The sequence below is a fragment of the Mobula hypostoma genome, chromosome 4 (genome assembly GCF_963921235.1).
Source record: "Mobula hypostoma chromosome 4, sMobHyp1.1, whole genome shotgun sequence".
NCBI classification, from domain to species: domain Eukaryota; kingdom Metazoa; phylum Chordata; class Chondrichthyes; order Myliobatiformes; family Myliobatidae; genus Mobula; species Mobula hypostoma.
This window is the reverse complement of record NC_086100.1, coordinates 31,194,378-31,211,515: the sequence shown is the minus strand read 5'-3', so window position 1 is coordinate 31,211,515 and position 17,138 is coordinate 31,194,378. Positions and strand designations below refer to the sequence as shown.

Here is a 17,138-nt window from a genome sequence, read left to right as displayed (position 1 = left end):
CAGTTTTGGTCCTCCTTGAAACCAGTTCCTTTGACCAGGCTTTTCAGAGTGATGTAGTCATTGAATGCTCCCTCTTATTGGGATGTATCTGATTGATATCACATAACATAACTGAATTATAAGTTACCACAGCATACCATCAGCAGTGAACCCAGTCACTGAACAATACACTCAAAATACTGGAGCAACTCAGCAGGTCAGGAAGCACCCCTGGAGGGGAATAAACAGTCAATGTTTTTGTGAGTCCTAATGAAGGGTCTTGGCCTGAAACATCAACTGCTTATTCTTCTCCATAAATGCTGCCTGATCTGCAGAATTCCTTCAGCATTTCTTGTGTTGTTTAAGATTTTCAGTATCTGCAGAATCTCTTGTTTTTAATCACTTTATGATTGATGAGCTGTATTACCACTGGAATTGCTTACCATGATCCAGAAAAGTGTTCAGTCAGATTTAAACAATAAATTGTTTTTCTAACCTCCCTCTTAGTTTCTAAGATACTTTTATATTGCAGCTCTTGAAGATGAATTTGAAGATTTTGATGAAGAGGAAGAAATAGAACTGGTCCGATTCCAGGAAATGCTGTTGAGGGGACCCCCACGGCTTCTTCACTACAAGCCCTCACTGACACCCTTGTATCAGGAGGATTTGAGGAGTGAACTCAGACTAGTGCATAAAATCAGTATGTGTCATCTATTAATTAGTTATGTGTGTTACTTAATGAAAGTGAAAAATAATTTCACATTTCTCTGCCACCATCCTAAGTCTCAGTATTTTTTTGACTTCCACTTCATTTCTCACTCACATCTTCTTTCTGAAATGTTCTCCCTCCTTCTCTCACTCACTACCAGCCATTTGCATATCTGTTGAAACAGTCTTGGTGAACTGTGGCAGTAACTGCTTAGTTTAACTATGCCTTCTTAGTCTCTCGTTATTTTTTTCAATATTCCAAATAGAAAGTGATTGCGGTTTACCTCTGTCTTTTGTTCCCTCTTAACTTTTCTTCCTGTCTTGTGTCAATGCTGTTTCTTCCACTTGTAGTTTGCTTGGACAACACCTTTGGCAATGACTGCAGCCTGACTTGCGCTGACTGTGTGAATGGTGGCCTCTGCAAAGCCGAGGGAAATGGCTGCAGCTGCCCTGCGGGGTGGGCAGGTCTCATCTGCAATGAAAGTAAGTGAATTCTTCTCCAGCATTTATTCCTTCTCTTGCTCTATTGCACCCTGCAGAACAACCTACATCTGCACAATTATGAAATCAAGTCATCTTGATCTTTTCCTCCTCTTCGTAGTTTGAAGCTGCTTGCGGGGAGAATGAAAGGTTTAAAGGTTCAAAGGAACAATTTAATGTCAGAGAAATGTATACAATATACATCCTGAAATGTTTTCTCTTCGCAACCATCCACAGACACAGAGAAGTGCCCCAAAGAATGAACGACACTTAAATGTTAGAACCTCAAGGTATCCCCAGCTCCCCTCTCTCCCGTGTGTAAGTGGCAGTAAGCAACAATCTACCCTCCCCTCACTGACAAAAAAAAGCAATGGCACAGGCTTGCAGTTACCCCGAAGGCTTTGCGTTTCACCCGGAATACGACATACCACAGACTCTCTCTCTCTCCCTAATAAGGGAGAAGGAGGTGTCTCCATTTTCCTAGCGAGCGGGGAGTCATAACAAACAACTCTCTGGTTCATGTTATGTCACTTTTTTCGAGCTCTATACCAGAAGATCTCAAGGACCTCGGGTCTTCGGGCACACAGCAGATATCCTAACTCCCTCAAAGACACACAGGTCTCCTGCCATGACATTGACCCTCGATCCGCCTACCTCCAGAGCCCTGAGATTCTAGGCTTCTGAAGCCGAACTGGGCTCTTAGGCCGAGCTCTTGGCCTGCCGAACAACAACGGTCAGTTATGTAACTCCAAGAGCGGGTCCTATTCCCACAAAGAACCGAAGTCAGCTTGTAACTCCAGGTCAGAGTCTTCCAAAGAACCCTGAAAGGGAAAAATAAAGAAATTAAAGATAGAAATAGAGCTGCTTCCGAAGATACAAGCAAAGGAGTTGCCGTTTAGCGCCATCATTACTCCACTCTGCCTCTTCACAGTTTAGAATTTGTTTAGAATTTGTGCAAATGGCTAGTTGATGGTTGCCAGGGTCCTAGTGGGCTGAAATGCCTGTTCTTTTGTTCTGCATGACTCATCTGTAATGGACAAATATACACTTTACAATTGATTCTTGCTTGGATTTAGGATTTTTGTAGATTATTCCCTGTTCAACAAGCATTAATCATTATTATTTGAAAAATATACCAAAATGTATATTACTAAATTATGCAGTGATTAATAACCTCTAATGTTAAAATTAGCCCGACATAATCTCTGAGCTGCTCAAGTAATTATAGGGATATAGAAAAGAACCCAGGAGAAGGCCATTCAGCCCCTCTTTGCCTGCTCTGACAAATGATAACTTTTTACCTCAGGGCAACTTTCCAATAATAAAGGATGCTAATTCATATTCTTTAATTCTCATAGAATGCAAAACTTCATTGATTTCTGTCAGGAATATACTCAGTGACTGAGTATCCTTCGCCTTCTCAGATGGACATTTCCAAAGAATAGCTACTGCCTAGATGAAGAAGTATCTCATTTCATACAGAAGAGAAACAACCCCTTTGTCCCACCATTCAATACCAACCATCAAAAACCTATCTAAATAACCTTGCCTTCCCGGACTTCTATGTCTTGGCAATACAGGTGATCGCCTAGATCGGGGTCAGCAACCTTTGTGCCTCTGTGTGCCGGATCACCTATTAATGAGCGGACGGTGGGCCAGATAAATGCCATAAAAAACTTGAAATATGGGAATTACCTATTTAAATACATCTAGTTACGTTTTGCCTCAAATTAATGAATAACACATGCTAGAAAATCATTTGTGCTTAACCAAAGATGCCAATTAGTAATCAAGGAACTCAGTTTAGTTTTCTGTCCCACCATCTCTAGTGCCCCATCAGTTGTGATGCCAATTAGCTTCGACACATTAAGTTTCATTTCTGACGTCATTTTCAGCAAAGCTTCAAAAATGTCTGCTCCAGTAACCATGTCCTTCATAGGAATTAATTGAATAATCTCTTAAAAAATTTGAGAAGTTGAGGTCACTTGTCACATGAACACTACAAGTTGAGCAGTGTCTCTCAAGTCTGTACTCTCATCAAGCGCAATTGAAAAAAAAATGCAATTCGTTGCAGGCATCCCTTAAACAAGTTTTAACATCTGCTGACATTTCTTCAACTCGTCGTGTGATCAGTCTTGCTGACAGGCTGATAGAAGCAAATAAAGATTTCTTTTCAGGACAAACAATATCCACCATTGCCAGTAAACATTCTTTGACAAACTCATCATTTGTAAAAGGCTTCATCTTTTCTGCAATACGTTTTGAAAGTTCGTAGCTGGCACGGGTATTTCCTTCATTTTTACTGCTTTTTTTGATTTTATTTTGAAACGTGGGTTATTCAACAAGTATCGTAGTGCATGTAAATATCTGGATATTTAGCATGGATTTCTTGTTAAAACACAGTGACGCTGTTTCTGTTTACAAATTTGAACGATTCCATCTGAAGACCTGCGTGTGCATGGAGTGTATCTAGTACATATTAATAAGGTAGTCTGCCTTCCCGTTATTCGTATAAACCAGCGTTTGGTTTGGAACAAAACGGAACCTGGGGCCAGTGTAACAAGATGCCATGCATGTTCATCAGTGTGGTCGCGTGAAACACTCAGAATAAGGAAAAATCGCTCATGGGCCGGATAAGTATAGTATCTCAATACTTGCTCGTGGGCCAGTCAAAATACCTTCGCGGGCCAAATCTGGCCCGCGGGCCGTAGGTTGCCTACCCCTGGCCTAGATACTTATTGAACGTTGTGGGAGTACTTGCTTTTACTACCCACAAGGCACTGCATTCCAGATTCCACCTCTGGGTGAAAAAGGTCTGTCAGTCACTAGTGGTGAACTTCATATTCTGAAAATTTAGTGCCAAACACTCGAGCCAATGGAAACACCAAGTTTAAATCCACACTAGAGAGCCTGGTGATCACCTTTCATTCTTCTGAAGAGACCATAGGCCAGGTCTCCTTCAACTCTACTCTCAGAACAAACCCACCATCTCTGAAGTCAATCTGGTTAACCTATGTTGGACTTTTTCTATCAATGGTATATCCTTCTTTAGATATGGAAATAAATCCTGCATATAAATTAAAAGTAGTTCAGAAGTTCTTAAAAGCATAACTTTTGTTTCCAGCAAGTTAATATCCAATTGAAACTCATCATCTCATTTTATCATCTTATTTGTTAATCTTCCATCCAAATATAATTTCAAAGTTCAAAGTAAATTTATTACCAAAATCTGTATATGTCACCATATACTACCCTGAGATTCATTTCCTTGCAGGCATTTACACTAGATACACGTAAGTATAATGGAATCAATAAAAAAAACTACACACAAAGACTAACAAACAATCAATATGAGAAAAGCCAACATGTACAATACAAAAAAAATTAATAATAAATAAATAAGTAATATATAACATCAAGAACATGAGTTCTAGTGAATGAACTTGAAAGTTGTAGAATCAGTTTAGCGTTGAGGGGAATGAAGTTATTAATGTTTCTGCAGCTCAAAGACTATATCATGGCTTAAATTAGTGTTGACTGTCAGATGATAGACATGAGTTAAACTCCAAAGGCAGCTGATCAATTAACCTGTGGCAAAAGCTGCCAACTGCCTCCGTAGTATAAACCTGTTCTGATTGACTGAATTTGGAAAACACCAGGGATATGTAATTGGCCTCCGCAGACAGAGACAAATCACAGACTAATTGCCTTGCCTAGTATTTTAAGGCCACTTCAAATGTATTTGGATAAACATGAGGATTTCATTATATTTAATTGCCAATATGCAAATGACTGGGTCCAATTACACAGTTTATAAGTACTACACCTATAATTGCCTTTGAAAATCCTGAGATAAATGACTAAAAAGCTAACTCAGTTCTTCAAAGATCAATTCAATGGATTTGTTTGTGTATGAGATTTTAATTATGCGTGATGAGCTGCCCTTGCTAAATCATTTGAAATTGAAAATTATTCTGATATCCACATGTAGAATAAGTAACAATCTCTTCAAATTTTTACTCCAGACTACTCTGAATAATAAAATCCAAGTAAGTGCATTTCCTATGCATTATATCAGACAGAAGAAATGACTACAAAGCAAAGGCAATTATCTGGAAGTCATTTCAACAGTTTCCTGGGCAAGATGTATTGAAGATTTACATGGGTCTGACGTGATAATAAGACCATAAGACCATAAAATATAGGAGCAGGCTTAGGCATATGGCCCATCGAGTCTGCTCTGCCATTTCATCATGGCTGATCCAATTTTCTTCTCAGCCCCAAACTTCTGCCTTCTCCAGTATCCCTTCATGCCCTGACCAATTGAGAATCTATCAACCTCTGCCTTAAATATACATAAAGACTTGGCTTCCACAGCTGCCTGTGGAAAAGAATTCCACAGATTCACCACTCTCTAGTTAACCTGCAAATTAATATTTAGGGAATCTTGTGCAAGGAATAACAAATCCCTTTGCACCTCCGTTTTTTGTATTTTCTCTGCATTTAGAAATTAGTCAACACTTTCATTTCTTCTACCAAAGTGCATGACCATACCCTTCCCAACACTGTATTCCACCTGTCATTTCTTTGCCCTTTCCCCTAATCTGTCTTAAATCCTGCAGCCTCCCTACTTCCTCAACACTACCTACCACTCCACCTATCTTCATGTCGTACACAAACCTGGCCACAAAGCCCTCAAATTATTAACATATAACGTAAAAAGAAGTGGTCCCAGCGCCGACCCCTGTGGAACACTAGTCACTGGTAGACAGCTAGAAAGGCATCCATTATTCCCACTCTTCGCCTCCTGCCAATCAGCCGCTGCTTTATCAATGCTAAGTAATACCATGGGTTAAACAGCCTCATGTATGGCACCATGTCAAAGGCCTTTTGAAAATCCAAGTCCACAGCATCAACTGATTATTCTTTGTCAATCCTGCTTGCTATTTCTTCAAAGAATTCCGACAGATTTATCAGGCAAGATTCTCTCTTGAGGAAACCATGCTGATGATGGTCATTTTATCATGTGCCTCCAAGTACCCTGAGACCTCATCCTTAATAATTGACTCCTACATCTTCCTGACCTCTGTGGTCAGACTAACTACCTATAATATCCTTTCTTCTGCCTCTCTCCCTTCTTGAAGATTGGAATGACATTTGCAATTTTCCAGTCTTCCAGAACTATTCCAGAATCTAGTGATTCATGAAAGATCATTACTAATGACTCCATGATCTCTTCAGCCACCTCTTTCAGAACTCTGGGGTGTACACCATCTGGTCCAGGTGTCTCTTCTACAGTGCCTATAAAAAGTATTCATCTCACTTGGAAGTTTTCATGTTTTGTTATTTCAGAACATTGGATCACAATGAATTTAATTAAGCTTTTTTGACACTGAACAACCGAAAAAGGCTCTTTCATATTAAAGTGAAAACAGATCTCTACAAGATGATTCAAATTAATTACAAATATAAAACACAAAATTATTAATTGCATGAGTATTCACCCCTTTCAAGTCAGTATTTAGTAGATGCACCTTTGGCAGCAATTACAGCCTTGAGTCTGTGTGGATAGCTCTCTATCAGCTTTGCACATCTGGACATGACAATTTTTCTCCATCCTTCTTTCCAAAACTGCTGTAACTCTGTCAGATTGCATGGGGATTGTGAATGACAGCCCTTTTCAATTCCAGCCACAAATTCTCAATTGGATGGAAGTTTGCCACTCCAGAACATTAATTTTACTGTTTTTAAGCCAGTCCTGGATAGCCTTGGCCTTATGCTTGGGGTCTGGAATACTACAGCACTGTACATGCCCTTCGGCCCTCAATGTTGTGCTGACCCATATATTCCTTAAAAAAACAGATCTTCTGGAAAACAAATCTTTTCCCAAGTTGCAGTTCTCTTGCAAACTGCATCAGGTTTTCCTCCAGGATTTCCCTGTATTTTGTTGCCCTTATTTTACCCTCTACCTTCACAACACTTCCAGCGTCTGCTATAGTGAAGCAACCCCACAGCATGATGCATCTACCACCATACTTCACGGTAGGGATGGTGTGTTTTTCATGATGTCCGGTGTTTGGCTTACGCCAAATATATCCTTTAGTCTGATGGCCAAACAGCTCGATTTGGTGTCAACAGACCATAGAACTTTCTTCCGGTTGACTTCAGAGCCTCCCATATGCCTTCTGGAAAAATCTAGTGAGATTTCATGTGAGTTGTTTTCTACAGTGGCTTTCTCTTTGCCACTTTCCCATAAAGCTGCAAGTGGTAAAGCACCTGGGCAACAGTTGTTGTATGCCCAGTCTCTCTTATCTCAGCCACTGAAGCTTGTAGCTCCTCCAGAGTTGTTACAGGTATCTCGCTGGCCTCCGTCATGAGTTGCCTTCTTGCACTGTCACTCGGCTTTTGAGGACGGCCTGCTCAAGGCAGATTTACAGCTGTGCCATATTCTTTCCATTTCTTAGTTATTGACATGTGCTCTTAAATAATCTTTTTGTGGAGTTGCATGGAGTGTTCTTTTGTCTTCATAGTGTAGTTTCTGTGAGAATACTGACTCACCTGCAGTTGGACTTTCCAGATACAGGTGTATTTTTACTACAATCAATTGAAACTCCTTGACTATACACAGGTATCCAAAAACAGTTCTCCATTTAACTAATTATGTCACTTCTAAAACCAATTGCCTGTACCAGTGATGATTTGGTGTGTCATATTAAAGGGTGATGAATCCTTAAATCAATTATTTTGTGTTTTATATTTGTAATTAATTTAGATCACTTTGTAGAGATCTGTTTTCACTGACATGAAAGAGCCTTTTTCTGTTGATCAGTATTAAAGAAAAGCAAATTAAATCCATTATGATTCAGTGTTGTAAAACAGCAAAACATGAAAACTTCCAAGGAGGGTGAATACTTTTCATAGGCACTGTACCTTCAGACCTTTCAGTTTCCCAAGAACTTTCTTTCTGGTTATGGTAACTTCACACACTTCACGACCCCTGACACCTGGAACTTCCACCATATTGCTAGTGTCTTTCATCATTGAAGGCTGATGCAAAATACTTATTCAGTTCATCTGCCATTGTGTTGTCCCCCATTACTACTTCTCCAGCATAACTTTCCAGCCATCCGATATCCACTCTCGCCGCTCCTCTACACTTTATGCGTCTGAAGAAACTTTTGGTATCTTCTTTAATATTATTGGCTAGTTTACTTTTGTATTCCATCTTTACCTTCTTCCTAACTTTCTGGTTGGCTTTTAAAATGTTCCCAATCCTCTAACTTCCCACTAGTTTTTGAGGTATTATATGCCCTCTCTTTGATTTTTATGTTGGCTTTGACTTCTCTTGTTAGCCACTGTTGTGTGTGTTTTTTTTTCCTGTAGAATACCTCTTCCTCTTTGGGATGTCTATGTCCTGTGCCTTCTGAATTGCTGCCAGAATTTTCAGCCATTGCTTCTCTGCCGTCATCCCTGCCAGTGTTCTTTTCCAATCAATTCTAGCCGACTCCTCTGTCATGCCTCTGTAATTCCCTCTACACCATTGTAGTACTGATACATCCGATTTTAGCTTCTGCTTCTTAAATTTCAGGGTGAATTTGATCATATTATGATCACTTGCCCCTAAGGATTCTTTTACCTTATAATGTCAGACAACTGATGTACAGTACATAATGAGATTGCATTAAGCAAGATAATTTAACCCCCCCTCCCCTTAATTTGCTGTAGTATTAGTGTATTAGTGGTGCTACTCCTGGTGACCCATATATATTCACTGGTGACCCATGTGGTAGGTACACTCTGAGCCTGAATGCCTTGATAAGGCAGCTATAAAATGTGGATTGCTATTGGAGGAAGGGCTGGAAATAGCTTAAACAGTTTTGACAGCTGGCTAAGTTAAAGAGTTACACAGCATGGAACGAAGCCCTTCCATGCTGACCAGGGTGCTTGTATGAACTAGTCCCATTTACCTGTGCTTGATCTATATACTTCCATATCCTTTCCTACCTGTGTACCTATGCTTGTACCTTCTCAATCTGTAATTATGTTCACCTTCACCTCTTCCTCTGCAGCTTGTCCTGTTGACCAACCATCGTCTGTGTGAAAAGAATTTGACCATCTAAATCATATCCGTCAAACTCTCGTTAAATTATTCTCCTTTTAAAATTTGAAAAAAAAATCATATCATTGAAATGATTAATTCACTTTAAAAAAAGCTTTTGATGAAGTGGAATGCTTAAGACAACTTATAGGCAATTGGAACACGATCCACTTAAACATATTTCATTAGATATATGCATATGTCATTAAATATTATCATACATACTTTGAGAATAAATATACTTTGAACTTTGAACTTTGAACTTTATAAAAGCCTTCTGAATTACATTATACCGAGGCTTCTCACAACAGCCCCTCTCTCTTAGAATGAATCGCTTGCTGTGCACAGTTTATCGGGTAGATCACACAGCATTAGCCCTTTCAAACTGGCATATGTTTTCATTCTACCTACTGGATTCCCTGAACAAGATTGGGTCCAAACACGATGGCGCTGCAATCCCCATCAACTTCTGGCCTGCTGTTTAACAGGGTCCTCTCCCTGTTATGAACATATAATTTCCTTTCATTTTTCCCAAATATGAAAGCAAATAGGGTTTGTGGTTGGAATTATATTCATTGATTTTGATCCTCTCCAGAGGATCACTAATATTTGGGTGTGGATTATTTTGCACATCATCTTGGAAGTCGGTTCCTTGCTGCTTAAGGATCGTCAACACTATGGAGGACACTTTCTTCAGATACAACCTAGCAGGTGAGATGCAACAGGACATAATAGGCTTATGCCAACTTGTTTAGAGAGCGGATGCCATAAATAATAGATGACAAAAAAGGGAGAATGGTACCAAGGAAAACAGGTCAAATTTTTTGGTCAAATAATACAGAGAGAAAGTTGTCAAAGAAGACAATTTAGGCACAGTGTATTAGAGGAGATAAAAATAAGAACTACTTGGCGTGAGTGCTGGAGTATAACACAAACACGACCAGAGCCAAAAGTGAACCAATGCAACATGATACATTACTGAAGTTGTAGCAGGCATATCTCCATACACTGATGTGATGAAATGAATAGTTGTATTCTCCATGTGAAATCGGCTCAGTGCTGAAGGTAAGCTATGTCTTTACACTTGAAGATGCAGATAATCTAATTATAGGCAAGATAATGATGAGACCTTTCCCGTCCACTTGTGGCTCATAATGAATGGCTTTATAGTCAGGGTCTGTGAAATGAACCATGGGGGCAGCTGTGTTAAAACTGCTGAGATAAGCTGCTTTTCAGAACTCCAATTCATCCAATTACCTGGGTATCAGTTACAGGAAGCTCCCATCATCAAAGCCCCCAGGATTTATGCACTTTTCAGTTAACTAAACTCCCTGGCTCAGACCACACTAATTACTGACAATCTGCATTGTCTGATTACTGATTCCGACTGGGGAAGCTCAGTGCTCTGGCAGCATAACCGTGCAGTGCAGCACTGGAATCACCCTATAGATCAAAGATACTTGTTGTTATCAGAAACCATCAGGCTCCTGAACCAGCGTGGATGACTTCACTCACCTGAATGCTGGACTGATCCCACTTTCAAGGACTCTAAAACATATGCTGTCAGTATTATTTATTTACTATTTTCATTATTTGCACAAATTGTCTTCTCTTGCATGTTGACAATCATTGCTTATGTATAGTTTTTCATATTAATTAAATTAAAGTCTGTCACAAGTTTTTCATATTTTCTATTGTATTTCTTTATTTTCTTGTAAACGTCTGCAGGAAAATGAATCTCAAGATAGTACGTGGTGACGTGTACGTGCCTTGATAATAAATTTACTTTTGAACTTTGAATTCTATTAATATAATATGAGCTCTTAATTATCCTTTTATTGCATACAATTATGTTATATGACAAGATGAAGCACATAGAGTTGAAATTAATGTGGAACATCTCTGTCCAAAAGGCCAATTCCTCTGCTGCAAGTTTGTCGTCACCAATAATAAAATAAAATAATTGGATCCAGAACCCACGCACTCTTATGACTCAACCACACTCTATTTTATTTGTGCACAAGGAGAACAATGTGGTCCCTGTCTGATGTCTGAACAGAATAATATTGTTTTTATACAGAATTGGCTTATCAATTATGGATATTGGCCTTTTGGTAAAATGTGTACGTTTGAATTGCTTATTTGCAAGATTGATTGCCATTTGCAATAGAAGGATCAAAAGTCAATCGAAACTTCAAGCTGACAACCAATGACACTTTGAAGTTAGTAAAGCAATTGTCCTTTAGTTGTTAGATGTGCTTCATATCCTTCCATTATTCCTATCTCGTCTGATTCTGGCACCCCCTATTGTGGAAAAGGAGGCTATGTTCTATGAAGATCTTTCTAGAAAAGGCTCACTTCAAACGCCTCACTCGGCTAGCTTGAGTACAACCCCCCCCCCCCCACCCCCGGCCTATCTCATCTGTAGTAAGCAAGTGTATCTCTGGCAGTCTCATCTCAAAGGTCTCCCTTGTCACCTGCCGTCATCCTCACCTGGACGTTGTCGTTAAACCTTGCCTTACCACAACTCCCACAGGTTCTCTGCAATTGTGTGTATCTATTGCTACTGATCCCTGTCTCCCTTTCTCATTTTGTCCAAGGGAGGGCCTTGTTTTCAGACCTCTGTCACAAGATTAGTAAAGAGAAATAATCATGATTCCAGATCACCAAAGTGTATTTGTAGAATTATTCACAGTATTCCCAGCATTATGCATGGAAACAGGCCCTTCGGTCCAACTTGTCCATGCTAGCCAATATGCCTTTCTGAGTTAATCCCATTTACCACCATTGGGCGCATGTCCTTCTAAACCTTTTCTATCCATGAACCTGTGTAAATGATAACTGTACCCAACTCTATCACATCCTCATTTCCTATATTCACCACCCGCTCTGTGAAAAACCTGTGAATAATGGTTCTCGCTTGTTCTGCTGCTTCCTTGCAAACTCCAAACTCATTGTTCAAATGTCCACGGATCAGTAAGATCAATTCCTGTAATTCCTGTAACTCACAGAAATTACTGCCGGAGTGGATGGAGGAGCTTTGAAGAAATTTTCAGCTGATTATTTTGTGATTCTTTCCTTTGAAGTGGCTAATGTATGCCTTTACTGTTAAAATATGATGACTGAAGGATATTCACAATTTGCAGTCAGGAAATAGTGTGTTGGTATAGAAATAGATGCTATGAATCATAATTAGTTGTGTGGATGATAGCCCACTGGAAAAACAATAAAAAAGATAAAGAGTAAAAATTATCTTTGTATGTCGCATGCACATTGAAACATGGAGTGAAATGTGTTGTTTGCATCTGATCAAATCGGTGAGGATTGTGCTGGGCAGTCCACAGGTGTCACCATGCCGCTGGTGCCAGTATAGCATGCCCACAACTCACTAATCCTGACACTAACCTTATGCCTTAGGAATGTGGGAGGAAACAGGGGTACCCAGAGGAAACCCACACGATCATGGGGATCAAACAGGTAGCAAAGGGAATTGAACCTCGACTGGTGATCGCTGTCCGGCGCTGTAAAGCGATGTGCTAACCACTACGCCACTATGCTGCCTGCATGCCCACAGGATTTAAAGCCCTCCCTTTCTAGCTGCTCATTGAGATCACTTGACAGTAGTCAGTGACATAAACAAACTTTGACTTGTTGTCTCTTGTTTTTTTTTAGCCTGTCCCCAAGGTACCTACGGGATGGACTGCAATAACATCTGCAAGTGCCAGAATGGAGGATCATGTGATGCAGTCACAGGGACATGTCGTTGCCCGCCTGGAATTGGAGGAGAGTTTTGTGAAAATGGTTGGTATCCTTCTTGCTTTAATAATATGTTTAACTTGGACAGAGCCTTTACAATATAATGTATCTCATTTCCAGTGTCTCCTATACTGCCAATTCATGGATCTTATTCTTTACTTTTATTTACTTATGTCTCTGGGATATAGTTTTCTTAATATGTACATACTGTATTCCCAGAATGCAGTGCATGTAGGCAAATTGGACAGAAAGGAGGAAGCTCACTTGAATTGCTCTATGTCGTTTGCAAAGCCCAAGTGATCAAATGTAATCGAGGTCAATACTGGAAAAGCTACCCTTCAGCAATACATCTTTATTCCCTTCTCCCAATTCATTCTGTTCCTATCCTTGTTCCAGCTCGGAATGTGTTTTGTATCCCTCTCTCTGTCCAGGACAATATTCCCTTCTAAGTCTTATTGCACTATTTCTTTAGAGGAAGTTAGCACCAATCAGATCATATGAGGCAGACTACTCACTATGTCCTGCCTTAAAATAAAAGACCAATATTTTCCTTATTATTCTAATAATTGTGGCTTTGCGTTTCATAGTGGTATATGTAGTATACTAGTAGTATGTATGTAGTATACATAGTAGTATATGTAGTTTCATAGTAGTAATTTCTGAAAAGAAACATTGTATTAATGAAAATCAGGGCATCTTGCTTGAAGAGTAAATCAATGACTTTATTTCCACATATATGATGCCCTAACACAAGCAGGTACCATTTCATCCAATGCCTACTTGGATGCCATTTCTATCAGAGGTTACAGCAGGCCATTGATAGGATGCAAAACTGGGCTGAGAAGTGGCAGATGGAGATCAACCCAGATAAGTATGAAGTGGTTCATTTTGGTAGGTCAAATATGATGGCAGAATACGGTATTAATGGTAAGATTCTTGGCAGTGTGGAGGATCGGAGGGATCTTGGGGTCCGAGTCTATAGGGCGCTCAAAACAGCTGCGCAGGTTGACTTTGTGGTTAAGAAGGCATACGGTGTATTGGCCTTCATCAATTGTGGAATTGAATTTAGGAGCCGAGAGGTAATGTTGCAGCTATATAGGACCCTGGTCAGACCCCACTTGGAGTACTGTGCTCAGTTCTGGTTGCCTCACTACAGGAAGGACGTGGAAACCATAGAAAGGGTGCAGAGGAGATTTACAAAGATGTTACCTGGATTGGGGAGCATGCCTTATGAGAGTAGGTTGAGTGAACTTGGCCTTTTCTCCTTGGAGTGACAGAGGATGAACGCTGACCTGATAGAGGTGTATAAGATGATGAAAGGCCATTGATCTTGTGGATAATCAAAGGCTTTTTCCCAGGGCTGAAATGGTTGCCACAAGAGGACACAGGTTTAAAGTGCTGGGGAGTAGGTATAGAGTAGATGTCAGGGGTAAGTTTTGTACTCAGAGAGTGGTGAGTGCATGAAATGGGCTGCCGACGACAGTGGTGGAGGTGGATACGATAGGGTCTTTTAAGAAACTTTTGGATAGGTACATGGAGCTTATAAAATAGAGGGCTATGGATAAGCCTAGTAACTTCTAAGGTAGGGACATATTCAGCTCAACTTTGTGGGCCAAAGGGCCTGTATTGTACTGTAGCTTTTCTATAACATTTGACAGGTCCAACAATGCCTGCTTCATTGATTAATAGAGACCTTCCGGGTGTAGGAACCTTCTTCAAATAGGCTCCCTTCAACTTTTAACTTTTCTTAATTTATGTGGTTACCCATCCAGACCCTGTTTATCCCAAGAACCACCACAATGTTAACATTCTCATTGGATTGGATTGGGAAAAGCTATGGTTCCAGCACGGATGTAACAAATCCATTTTGAGAGTTTAAATTGGACACCTTGAAACTCCATGTTATTGGAATCAGGTTGAATGAACGGGTGTATGTAGCATCATCAGTGCCATACACTGGGGAAACTCTTTGTGATTCTCTTTGTTTTCAGGCTGTCCAAAAGGATTCTTTGGAAAAAACTGCAACAGGCGGTGTAACTGTGCTGGCAATGGCTATTGTCACCGTTCCTACGGAGCTTGTTTGTGTGACCCTGGCCTGTATGGACGTTTCTGCCATTTACGTATGTATACATTAATTTACGTATAGGACTGTCACTGCTCATGAACGGTAGTTGCTTGGATTTCGTCACAATTGCTTAGCGTGTTTTATTGTTGGGGAGAGGTGTTCAGACAAGGAAGTGTCAGCACGGAGCAATTAGAGTTTAAGTGCAGCATACACAAGATCTAAAAGCCATTGTCTTTGCCCTCCTTGTTTGATCAGAATTTCCTCCAGATTTCTGCACTCCTCACATTGATGGATTGGAATTCCATGCTATGGACCTTTGCTTCTTTTAACAGGCAATAGACAAAAGTCTCATACTTGTGTAGGGTAGCACTTCTATTGCCTCTTTAAGCATTCTATCCTTGTGCCATTCTGACCAAAGTCGTAAGTATTTCAGAGGCATTGGAGAGCTGAACAGCCAGTTCTGCTGCACTTAATGAAGGGTCTTAGCTCAAAACTTGACTCTTTATCTCCTTCCATAGATACTCCCCGACATGTTGAATTTTTCCAGCATTTTGTGTGTGTTGCTTGATATTTTACTTCCCCTGCTTTCAAGGGCAGAGTGCAGTACTTCTTGCACCCACCAGATGGAGGAGCACCTTCACCTCTAAGTTCAAAGTAAATTTATTGTCAAAGTACATGTATGTCACCATCTACAACCCTGAGATTCATTTTCTTGCAGGCATACTCAGGAAATCTAAGAAACATAATAGAATCATTGAAAGACTCCAACCAACAGGAAAAACAACCAATGTGCAAAAGACAGCAAACTACAATACAAAAGATAAATAAATAAATAAATAAATAAAATGAGCAATAAGTATCCAATATAGTAATCTTGCCCTTAGGTCTTCAGTTTTGCTCTCCAGCGACTCTACATTTGCTAACAAGATGCTGAGTAGAGGGAGTCTCATCCCTCTACATTTCAGCTTGGTTTGGGCTCCTCCCCTCCACTCTCTCTTGTGGTAATGGTGATGTATCTTCCTCCACTTAGAGCTGCCATACCTGCATGCTTGAGAGTTAAATCCGCCAAGTCCTTCAGAAGATTGTGAAATCACTATTTCATTAAGATGGTTTCGAAGTATATTGCTTAAAAGGAATTTCCAGGGCTGCAGATTGCAGTGAGAGTAATTCAAAAGAGGTATATTTAGAAGTTCTGTAAGCAGCCTGCAGCACGTCACCATGGTTTGCTGGCACCACTTTACTATCTCTTCTTTGTCCAACAAGAAAGGGAATTCAAATGACAGACTCTTCCTCCAGGTTTTATTTATTTATCTATTTGTTTATTGAGGTAGAACACAGAACAGGCCTTCCCAGCCCGTCATGCTTCGTCACCCCGCAACCCTCGATTTAACCCGTGGCTAATCACAGGACAATTTACAATGACCAATTAACCTACCAACCGGTACATCTTTGGACTGTGGGAGGAAACCAAAGTACCCGAAGGAAACCCACCCAGTCACAGGGAGAATGTGCAAACTCCTTACAGACAGCAGTGGGAATTGGAACCATGTCGCTGGTACTGTAAAGCATTGTGCAAACCACTATGTGACTGTGCCACCCTGTTAGCTGTGACCCTTCGGGGGCATCTCATGTGCCTTTCCTGGATGAGTTTCCTGCTTTATAAAGAAGGTTCACCTCGGATCAAGGTGACTAAGAATTGTTGGAACACCCTGAAAACTGGCAAGCCACTGTAAGTGACCTCTTAGCCAGCAATTCCTTACCGTTGCTTCACTCTATGAATAAATCAGCCTTAACTACGGGCTCTTAATTCCCTTTTTATCATCACTATCCCAAGCTTCTCAACAGCTGAGCCCCACAATACTGCAGAATTCACAGTACTGTGCTCTCTGCAGTGCTCTTTCCCTTTCGTCAGTGTGCCTTCATACTCCCCAGATTCAGAATCACGTTTGTTATCACTGACATCGGTCATGAAATTGCAGCAGTAGAGTTCAATATGTAAACTATTACTATAAATAAATAAATAAGTTATGTAAAAAGAGTGCAAAATAGTGA

At 40.2% G+C, this 17,138-nt stretch overlaps 1 protein-coding gene across 1 annotated transcript in view; it reads left to right on the top strand.

The window, feature by feature from the left end:
* The window catches only part of LOC134345081 (multiple epidermal growth factor-like domains protein 6), a 372,539-nt gene that overhangs the window by 269,290 nt on the left and 86,111 nt on the right, over nucleotides 1–17,138 (top strand). The window contains exons 13-16 of the mRNA XM_063045213.1: nucleotides 512–679; nucleotides 1,039–1,170; nucleotides 12,938–13,066; nucleotides 15,013–15,141. Coding sequence (XP_062901283.1) covers nucleotides 512–679; nucleotides 1,039–1,170; nucleotides 12,938–13,066; nucleotides 15,013–15,141 — 558 coding nt within the window. The remainder of the gene's footprint in view (nucleotides 1–511; nucleotides 680–1,038; nucleotides 1,171–12,937; nucleotides 13,067–15,012; nucleotides 15,142–17,138) is intronic.